A 14,577-nucleotide genomic window follows, 5' to 3' on the forward strand; every position below is an offset into this window, starting at 1 on the left:
TCTTATGATGTGTCTTCTTTTTAGTCACATAGATGTCCTTAAAGACAGTTTTAGAAAACAGACATTCTACTATGTGAATTATGACAAGGCTGGTCTTACTTTATACCAGGCTCTGTTTAGTAGCTCACTAAGCTTTTCAGAGGCAGCATGGAATGCTCTGTACATGTAGGAACATTTTGCAGCTATAAGTAGAGGAATCAAAGAACAGCAATATCTGTTTGCCAATAATGTTTTATTTTATGTCTTAGCTGCAGGTAGGAAGAAGAAGCAACGTCATGGAGAGACAGTTATTCCACCTCGTTCGCTTTTTGATCGAGCAACTCCGGGAATGTTGAAAATGCGCCGAGAGGGCAAAGAGCAAAAGAAGAACATCTTGTTGAAACAACAGACACAGTTTGCAAAGCCTTTGCCAACACTTGTCAAACCAGCTACTGAGGCTGGACAGGATAATCCAGAGTGGTTGATCAGCGAAGACTGGGCACTTCTGCAGGTCAGATGATACCAGCAGTTTCTGTTGTTATTATGTTGTTATTCCTGTACTTTATTTCTTCAAGGTTATTTCTAATTCTTAATGGCTAGTTTGGCATTTTGCTGACATAGACAGATTGCCTGTTTGTGTTCCTTTAAGGAGGAATTTAAGGTTAAACTACAAAATGTGTGATTAAGGCCTTTTTTGTTTTAGAAACCACTTACTGTTACATTTCAGAGTAGTTGTGCTGGCTGGACACAGGATAACACATCTAAGGTTCTCCTCACTCTTCAGAGGAGGGCAGCACTTGAATGGCAGCTCTCTGTCTCTCTCATACCAGTCTCCAAAGGTTTCCTTGCACATCAATCTGCATAATAGCACTTTATGTTTATTTATTCTCTGTCAATGCAGGTGAACACAGAGCCTTAGCCCTGAGCTATCTGTCTCATTGTGGTAATGGTGTGTGGACATGCAGATAAGGGTAGGTTTGGAAGATGGTAACCATTTGTCATCTTTATCTGTTGCAGGCAGTGAAGCAGCTGCTGGAGCTTCCTTTAAATCTTGCTGTTGTGTCGCCAGCACACACTCCCAACTGGGACCTTGTGAGTGACGTTGTCAACTCGTGCAGCAGAGTCTATCGCTCCCCAAAGCAGTGCCGGAACAGATACGAAAATGTCATTATTCCACGGGAAGAAGGAAAGGTGAGTTTACACAGAGTGATGCGTCTCTATTTTTTACCTTAAGTTCGTAGAGTTTTTTTTCCTTATCTCCATAAACACTTGTGTTTTGTTTTTTTTTTTGTTAAACGTTTCAACAGTGTAAATAAATAACTTTTAAAAGATTTTTTTAAATTATTCTCATCAGGATTTCCACTTATTTTATGTGATTTCTTTGAAAAGAAAAAGCACCTGAACAAAATCTTCCACAAAAGATCATCTAACTTTCCTTCTTATTTTACAGCTAATGTACGAAGCTAATCCTAAAAAGAAGACAAAAAGTATTTATAAGGTGTGCATTGGTATTCTTTCAAAATCAAATCTAGACACTGTGGTATTTAGCAGCAATGGAGGTGGGCAGATAATTCATATGAGATCCATGTTGAGTGTTACTTGAGTTCTGAAACATCAATTAAAATTCCAAATTTATTTTTCCTTTCTTTGTTGATACAGTGGATTGACTCCAGACTTCAGCTTTTGGATTTGATAGATAAATTTTAGATCACGCAAGAAGTTTGTGATTTCACTTAAACTGTAGTGGGTATTTTTCCACCTAACAACCACCATGTAACTTATCCTGATGGTACTTAGGATCTTAAGAATAAACTTCATACTAGAGTCTAAGTGGATTACAAATATATAGTGAATTTGATGCCTGAAACACCTTTTAGTAAATGAGGATGATAGGATGCTACAGAAACAAAAATCAATTCCATGACTATGAACACCTTCTTCCAAACCACACAGCAATTTAGTGACAGAGCTGGGCAGAGAATCTGGAACTTCTGCTGTAGTCCCATTCTCTGAGTGATAAGGAGGTTTGTCCCTGACTGGCAATTTCTGCTTAGGAGAATCCAAATGTTAGAGTGGCATGGTGTGTGGATGTTAACATAGCTTTGTTGGGAGAGCAGTGCAGTGATGGTTTTGTTTTATTATCTTATGTGTGCGCTGTGCATAACTATAAACTAATGGGCTCTTGGTTTGGGTACTGAATTAAACTTGCAAAATCTAAACTAAAGCAAAGATTCTTTTTCAAATTAGAGTTTGCCATTTTGTATGTCCCCAAGTGCTGATGCCAGTGTGACCGTGAGAACTGCTCCTTATTTTGCTCTTTCTTTATATATTTCCCATAGAGTTTTGTGTAACAGTAAGTTATCAGTGACACGAGGCAGAAACCAGTCTGTGCTAGATATGTTGGAGTACGTTTTTAAATAATCTACAAGCGCACCCTGTGTTTATACATAGACAAAATGCCATGTGGGTGTGTTTGCAATTGAAAGTTGGTTTGTTTTCTTTTTTTTAGACTAAAAACAGCCGCCCACTTCGTACCAATCAGATCTATGCTCAAGACGAGGGTGCAACCCACACGCAACTCTATACTAACCATTTTGAGATGATGAAAATGATTGCAGGGAAAAGAAGTCCACCCATCAAACCTCTGTAAGTTTACCTGGGATCATTTGATCTCCCTGTTACCACAGATCTCCTGGAAACTGTGCACTCTGTTTCTCTGTTCTTGATCTCTCTCCCTGTGTCCTGTGTTACTGGACACCTTCAATGTGTTTGGGTTAGACTTTACTCACTGCAAGAATTTGCTCTTTCTCGTTAAGAGCAGCACAGCACTGAGTTGTTTTTATTTAAATCTACTTTATATCCATTTGCCTGAGTTGTAAACTTTTAGTGTCTATGCTGTTTAATAGCACATTCTTTTCTAAGTATCTTCCTGCACTTTTTCTGCATTTATTTAGAGTATTTTCTGAGTACTTCTTAAAATGTGTGTCTGTATGCAGGCTTCAGTACTGATGGGAGTATCATGAAAACTTCACCAAAATTGCAGTGTCATATGCTAAAAAGTGTGAAATTAAGTCCTGGTTTTAAGCTTTTTCTGTCTCCAGTAACATGGTTTTGCTCAATTTCAGGCTTGGCATGAATCCTTTCCAGAAGAATCCAAAACACGCATCGGTGCTTGCAGAAAGGTGGGCACTCCCCGTCTTACAAGAGTTATGAATTGTCTAAAAGTGCTGTCTTTCCTTTGCTTTTTAAGTTTCAGTTATTTTTAACTGTTGTGTGCTTTGCCTTATCATTGTTTGTAGTGGAATCAACTATGATAAACCACTTCCTCCAATTCAAGTCGCATCCCTCCGAGCAGAACGTATTGCCAAAGAGAAAAAGGTATGGTTTCCATCTCAGCTGCACATGGGACTGAAGTCATTAAAACATTAGACAGAAGAGGAGATATGAGCAAAGGTGCCTCCTGGGACAAGTTTGGCAATACAGTAGATGTTATGAACAGCTGCAAATTGCTTCACATACTGGGGTTTAGATATCCAAGGCCTAAAGTGGGACCTCGGGCCTGCTGTCACACTTAGGCTCATTAAACAACAAGGAGCATCTTTTGGGAAAAGATATTAAAAACATGTAAACATCTTGTTTTGTTCTTGACCATTCTGTAGCCTCCTTTCTTATATTATTCAGGAAGAGCTACTTGTCCTTGTTTGTGGGTGGTAAGTTGCTTGCTGTGCTATGCTCTAAGCCTATAACCATGAGTATAGCTTGTGGTTTGAAACTAGTCGGGTCATGTAACCTGGACTTGGAGAGTGAAGGCAGATTTGTGAGCTGTCTCTGCGCACACACATGTAATATGTGGTTAGAATTAGAGGGATTTTGTGGTTAGAATTAAAGGGGTTTTGTTTGTTGCTTTATTTTGCTTTTTTTAAAAAAAACACATCCTGCTTGTTACATGCTTGGGAACTGAAGCTCCTCTTTGCTTTCCAGGCGCTGGCTGAGCAGCAGAGGGCCCAGCAGCAGACAGGCCCCCAGCCCCAGCAGCAGCAGGCGGGGCAGCAGCCAGCACAGCAGCCCACGGTGCAGCAGGCACAGGCCCAGCCTCAGCCACAGCCACAGGCACAGGTAGTTCAGCAGCCACAGGCAGTGGTGCAGACTGCAGTCACTACTGTGGCCAACACAGCAGTATTGGTAAGAAAGGGAGAGCTTGGTGTCTCTGATGTAGTAGCTTCAGCTCTTCTGTGTGTGCCATATTTGTGTTGGATTTTCTCTGGAAAGTGAGAATTTTCGGTCAGTATAGTGAGATAAAAGGTATTTCTTGCTTTTTTCCCCTGGGTATGTTCTGTTTTCCTCCTTTGTGAAGGCTGTTTGTACCACTGTAGCTATAGGTGTTGGCATTCTAAGGTGGAAAAACACCATGCAAAGATTTTTTCCTTTTCCAGTTTAATTTAAGGAAGTCTGAGCGAATACATTTACACAGTCAGTGAAAAGTATTCATACAGAGAACTTGGAGAATAAAGAGAATATAGCTGTAAGAAACACTCTGTTAAAGGAGCTTAAAAACCACAACTTTATTAACTTTTGCAAGGCAAGTGGAGTGTTGCATCCTACAGGATATACCATGGTGGTTTTACTGCAAATTCGTGCAAATTTTCCATGTCTTCCTTAAATCTAGAATCTTGTTTTAATGAATCTGATGACTGGTCTGAGGCTTTTGTTTTTAGAGCCAATCCAGTTTTCCCACTAATGTGTGCAGGCAGTGGTGGTTTTATTTTGCTTGTTAAAGGGCAAGAATACTACAGCTTTTGCAGGAAGACACAGAGGATGGGTTCTGACCCATAAGTATTGCTATGCATCTAGTGCTTAGTGATGTTCCTGTGTGAGGGGTTGTCTGTGGTGTGCCAGAGTAAGATGTTGCTCCCTTTTTCTGCAACAGGGATGTCAAGTGACCAGTATTTGCCACACACTTGACTGGTCTGGAACTGCTTGTTACTGTGGCAGAATCCTAATCTGTGTATTAGCTGTTGTTGATCTGTAGAATCAACGAACAACTGCAGAAATATCTGTGTGTTCTGTTGCATTTTTCTTATTTTGTCACTTCTGGACTACAACATTGTGTTAAACAGCATGGTTAGAGTGAGAGCTGTGTTCAGGTTTTTTCTGTGGTTTTTCTGAACTGTTACTTTAATTGTCTTCTGATTAGGCGGGCACCATCAAAACAGCAGTTACGGGCACGAGCATCCAGACTGGTAAGGAGGCTTGATAATGGGGCACTGGAGATACTGGGACATTTGGGTTTTCGTTTTCAGAACCTCACATTTAATCCTGGCTTGCTTTCAGCTACAGTGAGTGGAAATGTCATCGTGAACACCGTTGCTGGGGTCCCTGCTGCCACCTTTCAGCCCATCAATAAACGTCTGGCTTCACCTGTTATACCTGGAACATTGACTGTGAGTAGATCGTGTCTAGTTGTGTCCCTGGGCTGATTTTGGTTGCTTGATTTATCAGCATATCTGTTTTCTTCTTTAGCTTTCCACGTTGTCAGAAATTCTGCTTCTTGCAAATTTCAAGGGGTTCTGTATCCAACCCTTCTCCCTTACCAAAGCATCAGAACACACTGGAAGACTTTATCAGAAAAAAATACTTAATACCATTAAAAACAGTTTATAGATGAGTGCTGTTAAAAGCAATGTATTATGTCATGATCATTTTCAGACTGTAACTGTTTTATGCTTTGTTAATTATGATCTTTATTATTATTATTTTAATGGTTTAGGACTCTGGAAGATAAAGCAAAATATTGAAAGGTATTCAAATCAAATTTCTGTAATGTAGTGAAGTGTTTGGTGACCAACCTGTTTGAAAAAGATTCACCCAGCTACTGATCAAAGTATAAGAAGGATTTGGGGCTTTTTTGTTCTGTGTTTGTTTATAAAATTGTACGGTCTGTTTCCAGAAAGTTCCCTAGCTTTCTGTGAGGCCCTGGAGACCGTGGGCAATGCCAGGTGTGTTCCTTTGCAGACCTCGGGGGGCACTGCCACCGCCCAGGTGGTTCACACGCAGCAGAGAGCGGCGGCAGCGCCCGCCGCCTCCAGCGAGCTGGTGACCATCGCCTCCACCCAGGGCGTGCGGGCAGTGACCTCGGTGACCGCCTCCGCCGTGGTGACCACCAACCTCACGCCTGTGCAGGCCCAGACCAGGTCCTTGGTCACTCAAGTTACACCAGGTAACAATCATGTGTTCAAAGGACTTTTTCCAAGGGTACCTAAAGGACCCCAGAGTTTCTGTGTGTTGTTAGATCACCACAGTCCCACAATATTGAAGGTCCGGAACACAAACAGGGCTGTGATTTTTAACTTGCTTTATTGTCGGTGCTCAGATTACATTTTTCTCAGGTGTTTCTGGATAAAGTGTTGCAGTGGACAGCAGCTGGGCCCCTAGGCATTGCAATTTAAAAAGATTATTAACAATCTAGCAGTAAAATGTTAGAATTGACTGTCTCGACTAAAAGCCATTTTGAAGAAAGGCACATGTATTTTATTATTTACTCTGCTTTCGCATCATTTTTATGCTAATGTGTTGTTATTTGTAGTAAGTCCACAAAGTGTGCTGGAGCAGAAAAATATGCATTTTAACAGCTTGACTTTTTGGGTGAAATCAGTGAATTAAATGGAATGTTGAAAAGCTTTCTTCAGAGCATTTTGCTTTTTCTTTATTCACAGCTACACCAACAGTCCAGCTGTCTGGCAAAACCATCACCCCTGCTCACTTCCAGCTTCTGAGGCAGCAGCAGCAGCAGGCTGCTCAGGTGCAGGTCCCACAGATCCAGGCTCAGGCACAAGCCCAATCTCCAGCTCAAATAAAAACCGTAGGGAAATTGTCACAGGTGAGGAAATGCTTCTGAAGTAACGGGGCACATTGCTCTCATTGTTCCTGTAAGCATCATTAGCAGTGTGTGTTGTATCCTGTTCTCTTGGGCTAGAGTGAAATGTATTTCTCTCTTAAAATTTCACCTACTAAAATTGCATGCAGGCAGTGAGTCTGACAGCCCTTTCCACAGTACCACTAGGGCAGGATGTAAAGCACTTACTGTTACTCACTAGCAAGCCATTGTGTAAAGGAGTTTCTTAGCTCCTTGGTCTTAACTATAGTCTGGTATAAAATGTTTCTCCTTTTAAGCTTTGGATTCCTCTGCATTTTTTTCCTCTAATGTAAACATTTGAAAATGATGGAAGTGTTTGATTTTTGCAGGAGCAGCTGATCAAGTTGCAGAAGCAGAAGCTGCAGCTCCCCCAGCAGCAGGCAGGGCAGCAGACACAGCAAGGGGCACAGCAGCAAACAGCACAAGTGCAAGTGCAGCAGCAGCAGCAAACCCAGCAGCTCACTGCAGTGACAGCCCCTCGTCCCGGCGCGGTGCTCACGGGCACCACTGTGACCAACCTGCAGGTCGCTCGGCTGGTAAGTTGGCTTTGACTTTGCAGAAACAGCCCTAAACACCTGACTTTAAATGAACTGGGTACTGATCATTCACACACACAAGTGCCCCTTGCATTGCTTAGGCAGTACAAAAGAGACAGCTGTAATGTAAATAGCTTTGCATTGCACTTACCCACTGATAGCATCTCTGAGCTGTCTTACTGTACTGATATTTAGAAACATTTACAACTGTCACTTTGTTATGACCTGTTATATGCAGCAAATATTTTTGTGCCGGTACAATAATCTTCATTCCTTACTGCTTAGACTCGTGTTCCTGCTTCCCAGCTTCAAGCACAAGGACAGATCCAGGCCCAAACTCCACAAGCAGCCCAAGTTGCTCTGGCAAAGCCTCCGGTGGTGTCTGTTCCAGCTGCTGTTGTGTCATCAGCAGGAGTCACTACACTCCCTGTTACTGTTGCAGGCATTAGTGTTGCCATCGGGCAGCCACAGAAAGCAGCAGGTATGTGAACAGGCTTGCTGGAACAATAAAATTTTAAATCCCTCTTTTCTAAAAGTGGAATGTTTTAAGTAATGTTTTCTGTGGGACACACACTTTCTCAAAACTGAAGTTGTAGAGGTTGCATGCCCCTTTGTTTCAGAAAAGAGGGTTATTCTTACTCCATTTAACCTGGAGGTTGGCATGATTCTTTAGCCAGATGTGATTGTTTTTTTTTTTAAATCTGTATATGACAGTAGATGAACAGATCGAATTTAAAAAATAAAGACATGGTGATTTTATAATTTTTTTAAAATGCAAATTGGAAATGAGAAGAATTGTATTTCATAAGTCTCCTATAGTATAGACAGAATTTTTCCAGGAGGAAGATTATTGTTAGAACATGAAGTTAGCTTACTCATGCCCTTAGATAAGAAATTTTCTCCAGTGTCAAAATCCATATGTCTTATTCCCATTAAAACCAGTGGGTTATTAGTGCTCAAAGCTATGCAGATGTATAAGCCTATAAAAAGCAGAATCTCTGTTTGCAAGCTGTGATTACTGGAGCAAAGCAATACTCTTACAGTTCTAATTATTTTTGTAATTTTCAGGAGGCCAGACAGTAGTTGCACAGCCACTTCATGTCCAGCAGCTTCTAAAACTCAAGCACCATCAAGCAGCACAGCAGCAGAAAGCGATCCAGCCCCAGGTTGCACAGGGACAAGCTACTGTGCAGCAAAAGGTACAGTTGTTTGCTCTCCCATTAAGTTATGCAATGCTTCTGTGGCTGGGAGACTTTGGCTCTGGATGATGAGGAGACTCCCAGAGAGTCAGTCAGGATTTCTAGGGACAAATCTTCAGTATATCTGGAGAGAAAGGGCTCTCACGTGCCTTGTCAGGTGCTTAATTATTTTTTCAGTAAGGTGGTTGGTTGGTTTGATTTCTCATGCCCCAAACAAAGATTAGGATTCCCTTTAGTCACTTCAAGTATGACCACATGTGGAAAATTCCCAGAGATTTTCACTGCTTACAATACAATTTGTGCAAAATATACTTTTTCCTCAAATGTCACGTTCTCATGTGCCATGAGAATATCATGATCATGAGAAGGCCATCTCAATGTGGCTTTTTGGAAGTGCATTATTGTATGAATGCCCTGTGTAAGAGAGAACCTTTTCAATAAATACATTAATTAGTTCTGAATACTTGTATGAATGGGTGAAAGCTTTCATCTAGTGCTCATTTTGTTATTTCTAATCCTGGGAGGGTTTTTTTTTTTTCCAATAAATAAATGTAATTAATCTTGTTAGCTACATACCTGTTTTTTTAAATCTTTTGTGGTCATTGATGCCTTTTTTTTTTCTCTTCTGCAGATAAATGCTCAGCAGGTTACGGTCCAAACCCAACAGCAGACTTCACAACAACAAAAAGTAACTTATGCTACACAACCTGCCATTAAAACACAGTTCTTAACAACTCCAATTTCCCAAACCCAGAAACCAGGTGGAACTCAGCAAGTGCAGGCCCAGATTCAGGTACAGGTAACACAGGTTTACACCATAAACTGTACTGTGAACTGGAGAATTGTAAAGATGACAGGTGAGGTAGCATTTTAGCACCCACTCGTATTAATTCTAGTCACACTTTCATTTAAATTGACTTTTTAATAAAATTCATTGGTGCTGAATATGTGCCCTTAAAGCAGGTCAGAGGAACTGTGAGCTGTAAGTTCACCTTTCCTCTTTGAAATAAAAAAATTAAGTCACTCCTTTTTATTAAGCAAGGGATTCCATACAGTGTTTACTAGGGAAAATTCATCCAGAGTTCTTCCTGTTTCTGGCAGCCAAGTGTAGGTGACAGTTCACTTATTTTCTTTTCTGCATAACCGAATCAGTCTAACCAAGGAGAAAAAGAAGGGGGCTAGAAATTGGAAGCCTTGCTCTTTCAAAAGTATATCCCAGATAGTGTAACCCATTAGAACTCATGTGCTTCCTTCAATTTTATAGATAGGAGGAAGCCATAGAATATATGGCTTTTCCTCTTCCTCCCCTAGTTAAGTTCTTCAATTCAATGATCTCAAATGTTTTACAAACATTCAGTCTCACTCTAAATGCCAAGCTACAACTTATCATGAACAGGACTTTGGAAGGGTTTTCACTTGGTAGCAGTTTTGCCAGTTTTGTTCTTTTAATAGTTTTTTATTTTGACCCAGTCTTTCTTTATTTCATGTCACTACAGGTTGCAAAACTCCCACAAGTGGTCCAGCAACAGGCTACTGTTGCCAACATTCAGCAGATGGTTTCAGTTTCCCAACAGGTGGGTTTTGCACTTGTCAAACATAGCACTAAAACGTGATCCTACTGAAAGCTCATTTATTTGGAATGTTTGTGTTTTTCACCTTATGTGTGGCATAGGCAGTATTTTCAAAGCATACAGCAAGTGCCATTCTATAAAAATGAGTCTTCAATACTGAGTCAGCTGCCGTATATTCTCTAGTCTCAAACTTTGGTAGGTGGTGCAATGTTTGTTCATCACTTATTCGTAGATAAGACAAAAAACAGATTTTAAAAAATGTTTTTTAGAGTTTGATAAAAATTTCTAAAAATTGGTTTCTGGTGGTGTATAGTCAAAATAGCAAATAACTGAACTAATGAGCACCATCTGAGCCTTTTCTACAAAAATTAGGACAAATTGAAGGTTACAAGTTGTTTTGTTCCAGTTCACAAAGCTGTGCCAAGTGCTTTGTAAAAGTCAGAACAGTGTGGTAGCTGTTCCAAATGTGGTCTGGTAACAGACGGGACTAGGGCAAGAGAAGGTCAGATGGTTTGGTTTCCCCTCCCCTAATTACCAGGCAGTTTAATTAACACTGTTCAGAACAATGTCATCCAGATCGTTGGCAACAGGCAGTTGATTGACAGGCATGATTTAACTTTGGATGGTGGATGAAGTTATTGCCTTCAGTGCACAAAACTCTGAGCCAGTTGGCTCTTAATCTCTCACAGTTCATTTTGCAGTGTTTTAGTGCAGAATAAAATCTGTGACTGTTTATCTTAAAATGATGATAAAGTGGTATAAGCTGACTAATAATCACCTCAGATGTGAATGCTTCAAGGGCAAGGGAGACAGCAGGGCATAGAAACCTCATCAGTCAACACAAGTTGAGTTGTCCTTTGTAGTCAGTAAGAGCTCCTAGATCATTTTCAAAAGTCATCAATGTTGGCATAACTCTGGGACTGTGGGAGTCCGTGGTAAAAAGACAAATAGTTTCCCTCCCACACACACCGGTGCCATCAGTGGCAGTAGGATTAGGCCATGATAAGTACTTTTAAAACTATGGTCTTGATGTGTATGTGGCATTCTTTTTACTGCATTTTTAGTGCTTCCCACTGGATTCCTTTTGGATCAGTCAAGAGGTAATTTTTCTCCTGGAGAAGCCCTTGTAACTTTGTTATGCTTCTGCATCTGACAAAGGCAGCTGAAGCTGCTCAGTTTTCATTACCTTGTCCTCTGAACAAGGAGATGTTGATTTTTTTTTTTCTCTCTTGCTCTGGATAGAGTTACGAAAATTAGATTTCTGGATAGAGTTCACACTGTTCTACCCTAAATTGGGAATAGAGACTGGCAGGTGTAGTCTGAAAGGGTAATGGCTGGGACTGGTGGGAAGCCCCAGTGGCTTTATTTATTGTCACAATATGGGTGCAGAGTCAGCATTTTAACCTCTTTGGTCCTCTGTCTGTCCCTCTGATCATTTCCCTGTTCCTTCACTTCCACTTCTGCATTACAGAAATTTTCCTGTATATTCAGTAGGGTTTCTGTACCTTCCATCTGTCTTCTGACTATATCTGAGGGCATGTCATTGGATTTGCACTGCAGAGGTCTGAGTTACAGGCATGTTGGCTCTTAGTTCTGATTTATAAGGCTCTAGAAAATGTGACAGAATGGTGTTTCTCAGTGATCCCACAGAGCCTATGTTCCCAGAGTCCCTCCCAGCCTTCCTGCTTTGTTTAAGATGTCTGTCAGTTAAGAGAGAAAATACCTAAATGAGTAGGATTCCCTCTGTAGAGCAGAAATGTAATGAATGCTCAGTTTAATGCCAAACCATTCTTTTGTAATTGCCGTGTCATCCTCATGTCCAGGTACAGGCTCAGCCCCAAACTGTGACACTTTCTCAGACGACAGCAGGTCAACAGCAGGTTCAGGTGATCCCTGCAACAACTGCTACTGCTCAGGTCGTCCAGCAGAAACTGATCCAGCAGCAAGTGGTGACAACAGCATCTCCCCAGGTTCAGGCTCCAGGTGTACAGAACCCAGCCCAGACACCAGCAACACCCGAGGCCCAGAACCAGCAGGCAAAAGTACAGATGAGGACGCCGACTGTCAGATTGAAGGCACCTACTAAACCAAGTTGAAATAATGCAATAACAGGGAAAACAGCATTTCTCGTTTGCTGAAACAAGTGAGAAGCTACTCCAAACATCCAAATGAACACAAACCACCTTTATTTTTATTCTTTTTTTGTAGCAGAAGGTTTCTTGCTGGTGAACATTTAAACATGGAAACTCATATAACTTCAGTGTATTAGCAGCTGTTTAGCACTCAAAGGTGTCACTCTGTACAAGATGCGTTCTGCCTGTGTTCTCTGTGCTCATTCAAACCAGACAAAGCAAACATTACTTAGGTCTAAATTCTGCCCGGCTTCTCCAAAGTGAAATGGTGATATGCCATAAATGTCAGTAAAATCCATCTGTGTTAACTTACCACACCTGCCCATGGGAATATGCAGCTCTTTGCTGTAGTTCAGTGTGTGCTCAGTATCCACAGTGAAGCCACACAAAGAACCAAGTGTGGCTGATACAGCACAGTATTTTCCATCAGTACAAAAGCTGCGTGGTATTCCAGAGGTAAATCCCTCTGAAAGACCTAACACAGATTTGAAGTGCTCCCTGCAAAGTTTAGCCAGTAAATGTGAAAAACTGTAAGTACATGTAATTAAAAAAGGAAAAAAAAAAGTTTCATTCTCCATTTTTGTAAGTCTTTTAAAAGGTTTGTTAGTAGTTTTGTGTACAGTTTATTGAATCACCCAACCTGTGTGCTCACTCTCATATTTCACTTTAAGATAATGGATATTTTAGGCATGAATTGAGTAAATACTGTGTTGATAGTAGTTGTGTATTGAAGTGTAGCCCATTGTTTGTTTTTTTTTTTTTTTGTAAAAGAATTGTTCAGTGGCTACAGCTAAACAGATGTAGCTGTTTCTCATGGGACTTCTGTCATGGAAAATCTCCAACTGATAAAATTTAATCTCTCAGCTTCATTCTGCTCTTGCAACATGTTTAAATGTTCAGTACTTTTTACTCGGCTTTCAGCTCGGGGGGTGGGGGGCTGGGGGAAGGGAGAATAGTGAAATTAAATCTAAGACTTAATTCTTCAACTGTGTAAAGAGTAAGATCTAACTTTTGTACTATTCTTTTACTAAAGCTAACGATGAATGTAACTTCAGGTGGGTATTTTGGATGGGAACAGAGCGTGGCCTCTTCCTCCAAATCAGTTTGCCTTATTGTTACGGAGAAAAAAAGAAGCAAAAAGCTGCATAGAACTGTGGGGGGTTTCTTTACTTTTCTTGCTTACAATGAAAAACACTTTGCAAACAGCACTGAGTGAGGAATCAAAAAGCTCTTGGTGGCTTGAAGGGATTTACTTTACTTTGGCAAGAAGACTGCTCAATGTGTAAAATCCAGACAAAATTACAACATTCCTTTTCTGAGATGATTTTAAAATTATTTTTTCCATTCTGTGATCTTTTTACTCTTTTAGGAGGGCAGCCTGATTTTAAGGGCAAGAAAAGCATATCTTTTGTTTTTACCTCTGTATGTCCACACGTGTTGGTACCTGGCAATCCACGTGGCTTAAACAGGAAAGAATACCCACCAGCTCCTCTGCGTTAGGATAGGTACAGCCTATCCTAAGAATGTTAGGATGTTTACATCGCGAATGTAAACATTGGCTCAGGCAGCGTTCCTGATTTTTTTTTTTTTTTATTTTATACCTCTTTTGTCCTGCATCATTTTTTTTTTCTTGGACCCTCAGGTCTGCAAATACAAGGGCATTTGGGTTTTTTTAAAGCTGTTTTTGCATGCAGTAGTATTCTCCTGACCCTGCCGAACCACCGGTGCCATGAACTCCTTGGCGAGCCACAGAGCTGGGATTGCTGGCAGTGGAGTAGTTTAAAATGCAAAGCAATTGCAGTGGTAATGGATAGTGACACTGTGTACAGTATAGCCTTGCTCATCCAAAACTATTGCTTAGTTAGCCCCAGTTTTACTTTTAAGTGTTTAGCTTTTATTATGTGCATGAACGTCGTGGGGGGGCGGGTGGGGGGGAACAGTTCCAGCTGTTGGGTGCATCGTTGTGCTGGTCCGATTTTGTGTCTAAAGAAGCGATCGTTTCTTGTTTAGGTCAGTCGATGAAGATAAAAGTCACCTTTTTTTGTTCCCCCTTTTTTTTTTTTTCTTTCAATTTTACTTTTTCCTTTTCGATGTGTCTTTCTCCCGGGAGAGCGTGTTAGGAAAGTCAACCTGTACATAAAGTGATGAGCATTTGTACTCGACCCAGTAGGATGATAAGGAATAGTGCTGTATCCTACCTGAAGGTGTAATAAAGTGTACATTTTTATACCGCAGCCTCGCCCTGCC

At 40.9% G+C, this 14,577-nt stretch overlaps 1 protein-coding gene across 17 annotated transcripts in view; it reads left to right on the forward strand.

Moving 5' to 3' along the window:
• Positions 1 to 14,564, forward strand: part of LOC127461382 (E1A-binding protein p400-like) — a 48,104-nt gene extending 33,540 nt beyond the window's left edge. For 7 of the 17 annotated variants that reach the window (XM_051769146.1, XM_051769149.1, XM_051769158.1 and 4 more), the window contains 17 exons: positions 249 to 490; positions 997 to 1,170; positions 1,430 to 1,477; positions 2,489 to 2,625; positions 3,105 to 3,161; positions 3,279 to 3,357; positions 3,961 to 4,161; positions 5,174 to 5,219; positions 5,311 to 5,420; positions 5,992 to 6,196; positions 6,693 to 6,856; positions 7,222 to 7,428; positions 7,714 to 7,909; positions 8,497 to 8,627; positions 9,259 to 9,426; positions 10,124 to 10,201; positions 12,022 to 14,564. In XM_051769146.1, the coding sequence (XP_051625106.1) occupies positions 249 to 490; positions 997 to 1,170; positions 1,430 to 1,477; positions 2,489 to 2,625; positions 3,105 to 3,161; positions 3,279 to 3,357; positions 3,961 to 4,161; positions 5,174 to 5,219; positions 5,311 to 5,420; positions 5,992 to 6,196; positions 6,693 to 6,856; positions 7,222 to 7,428; positions 7,714 to 7,909; positions 8,497 to 8,627; positions 9,259 to 9,426; positions 10,124 to 10,201; positions 12,022 to 12,294 (2,516 nt within the window). In that variant the 3' untranslated portion in view covers positions 12,295 to 14,564. Of the gene's footprint in view, positions 1 to 248; positions 491 to 996; positions 1,171 to 1,429; positions 1,478 to 2,488; positions 2,626 to 3,104; positions 3,162 to 3,278; positions 3,358 to 3,960; positions 4,162 to 5,173; positions 5,220 to 5,310; positions 5,421 to 5,926; positions 6,197 to 6,692; positions 6,857 to 7,221; positions 7,429 to 7,713; positions 7,910 to 8,496; positions 8,628 to 9,258; positions 9,427 to 10,123; positions 10,202 to 12,021 lie in introns of those variants that run through there. The other 10 variants (XM_051769151.1, XM_051769160.1, XM_051769161.1 and 7 more) reach the window with 8 other exon arrangements.
• The last annotated feature ends 13 nt before the right edge of the window (positions 14,565 to 14,577 follow it).

Source organism: Manacus candei, unplaced genomic scaffold (assembly GCF_025592945.1).
Source record: "Manacus candei isolate 608988 ecotype Guabito, Panama unplaced genomic scaffold, ASM2559294v1 h1tg000103l, whole genome shotgun sequence".
Lineage (NCBI taxonomy): Eukaryota > Metazoa > Chordata > Aves > Passeriformes > Pipridae > Manacus > Manacus candei.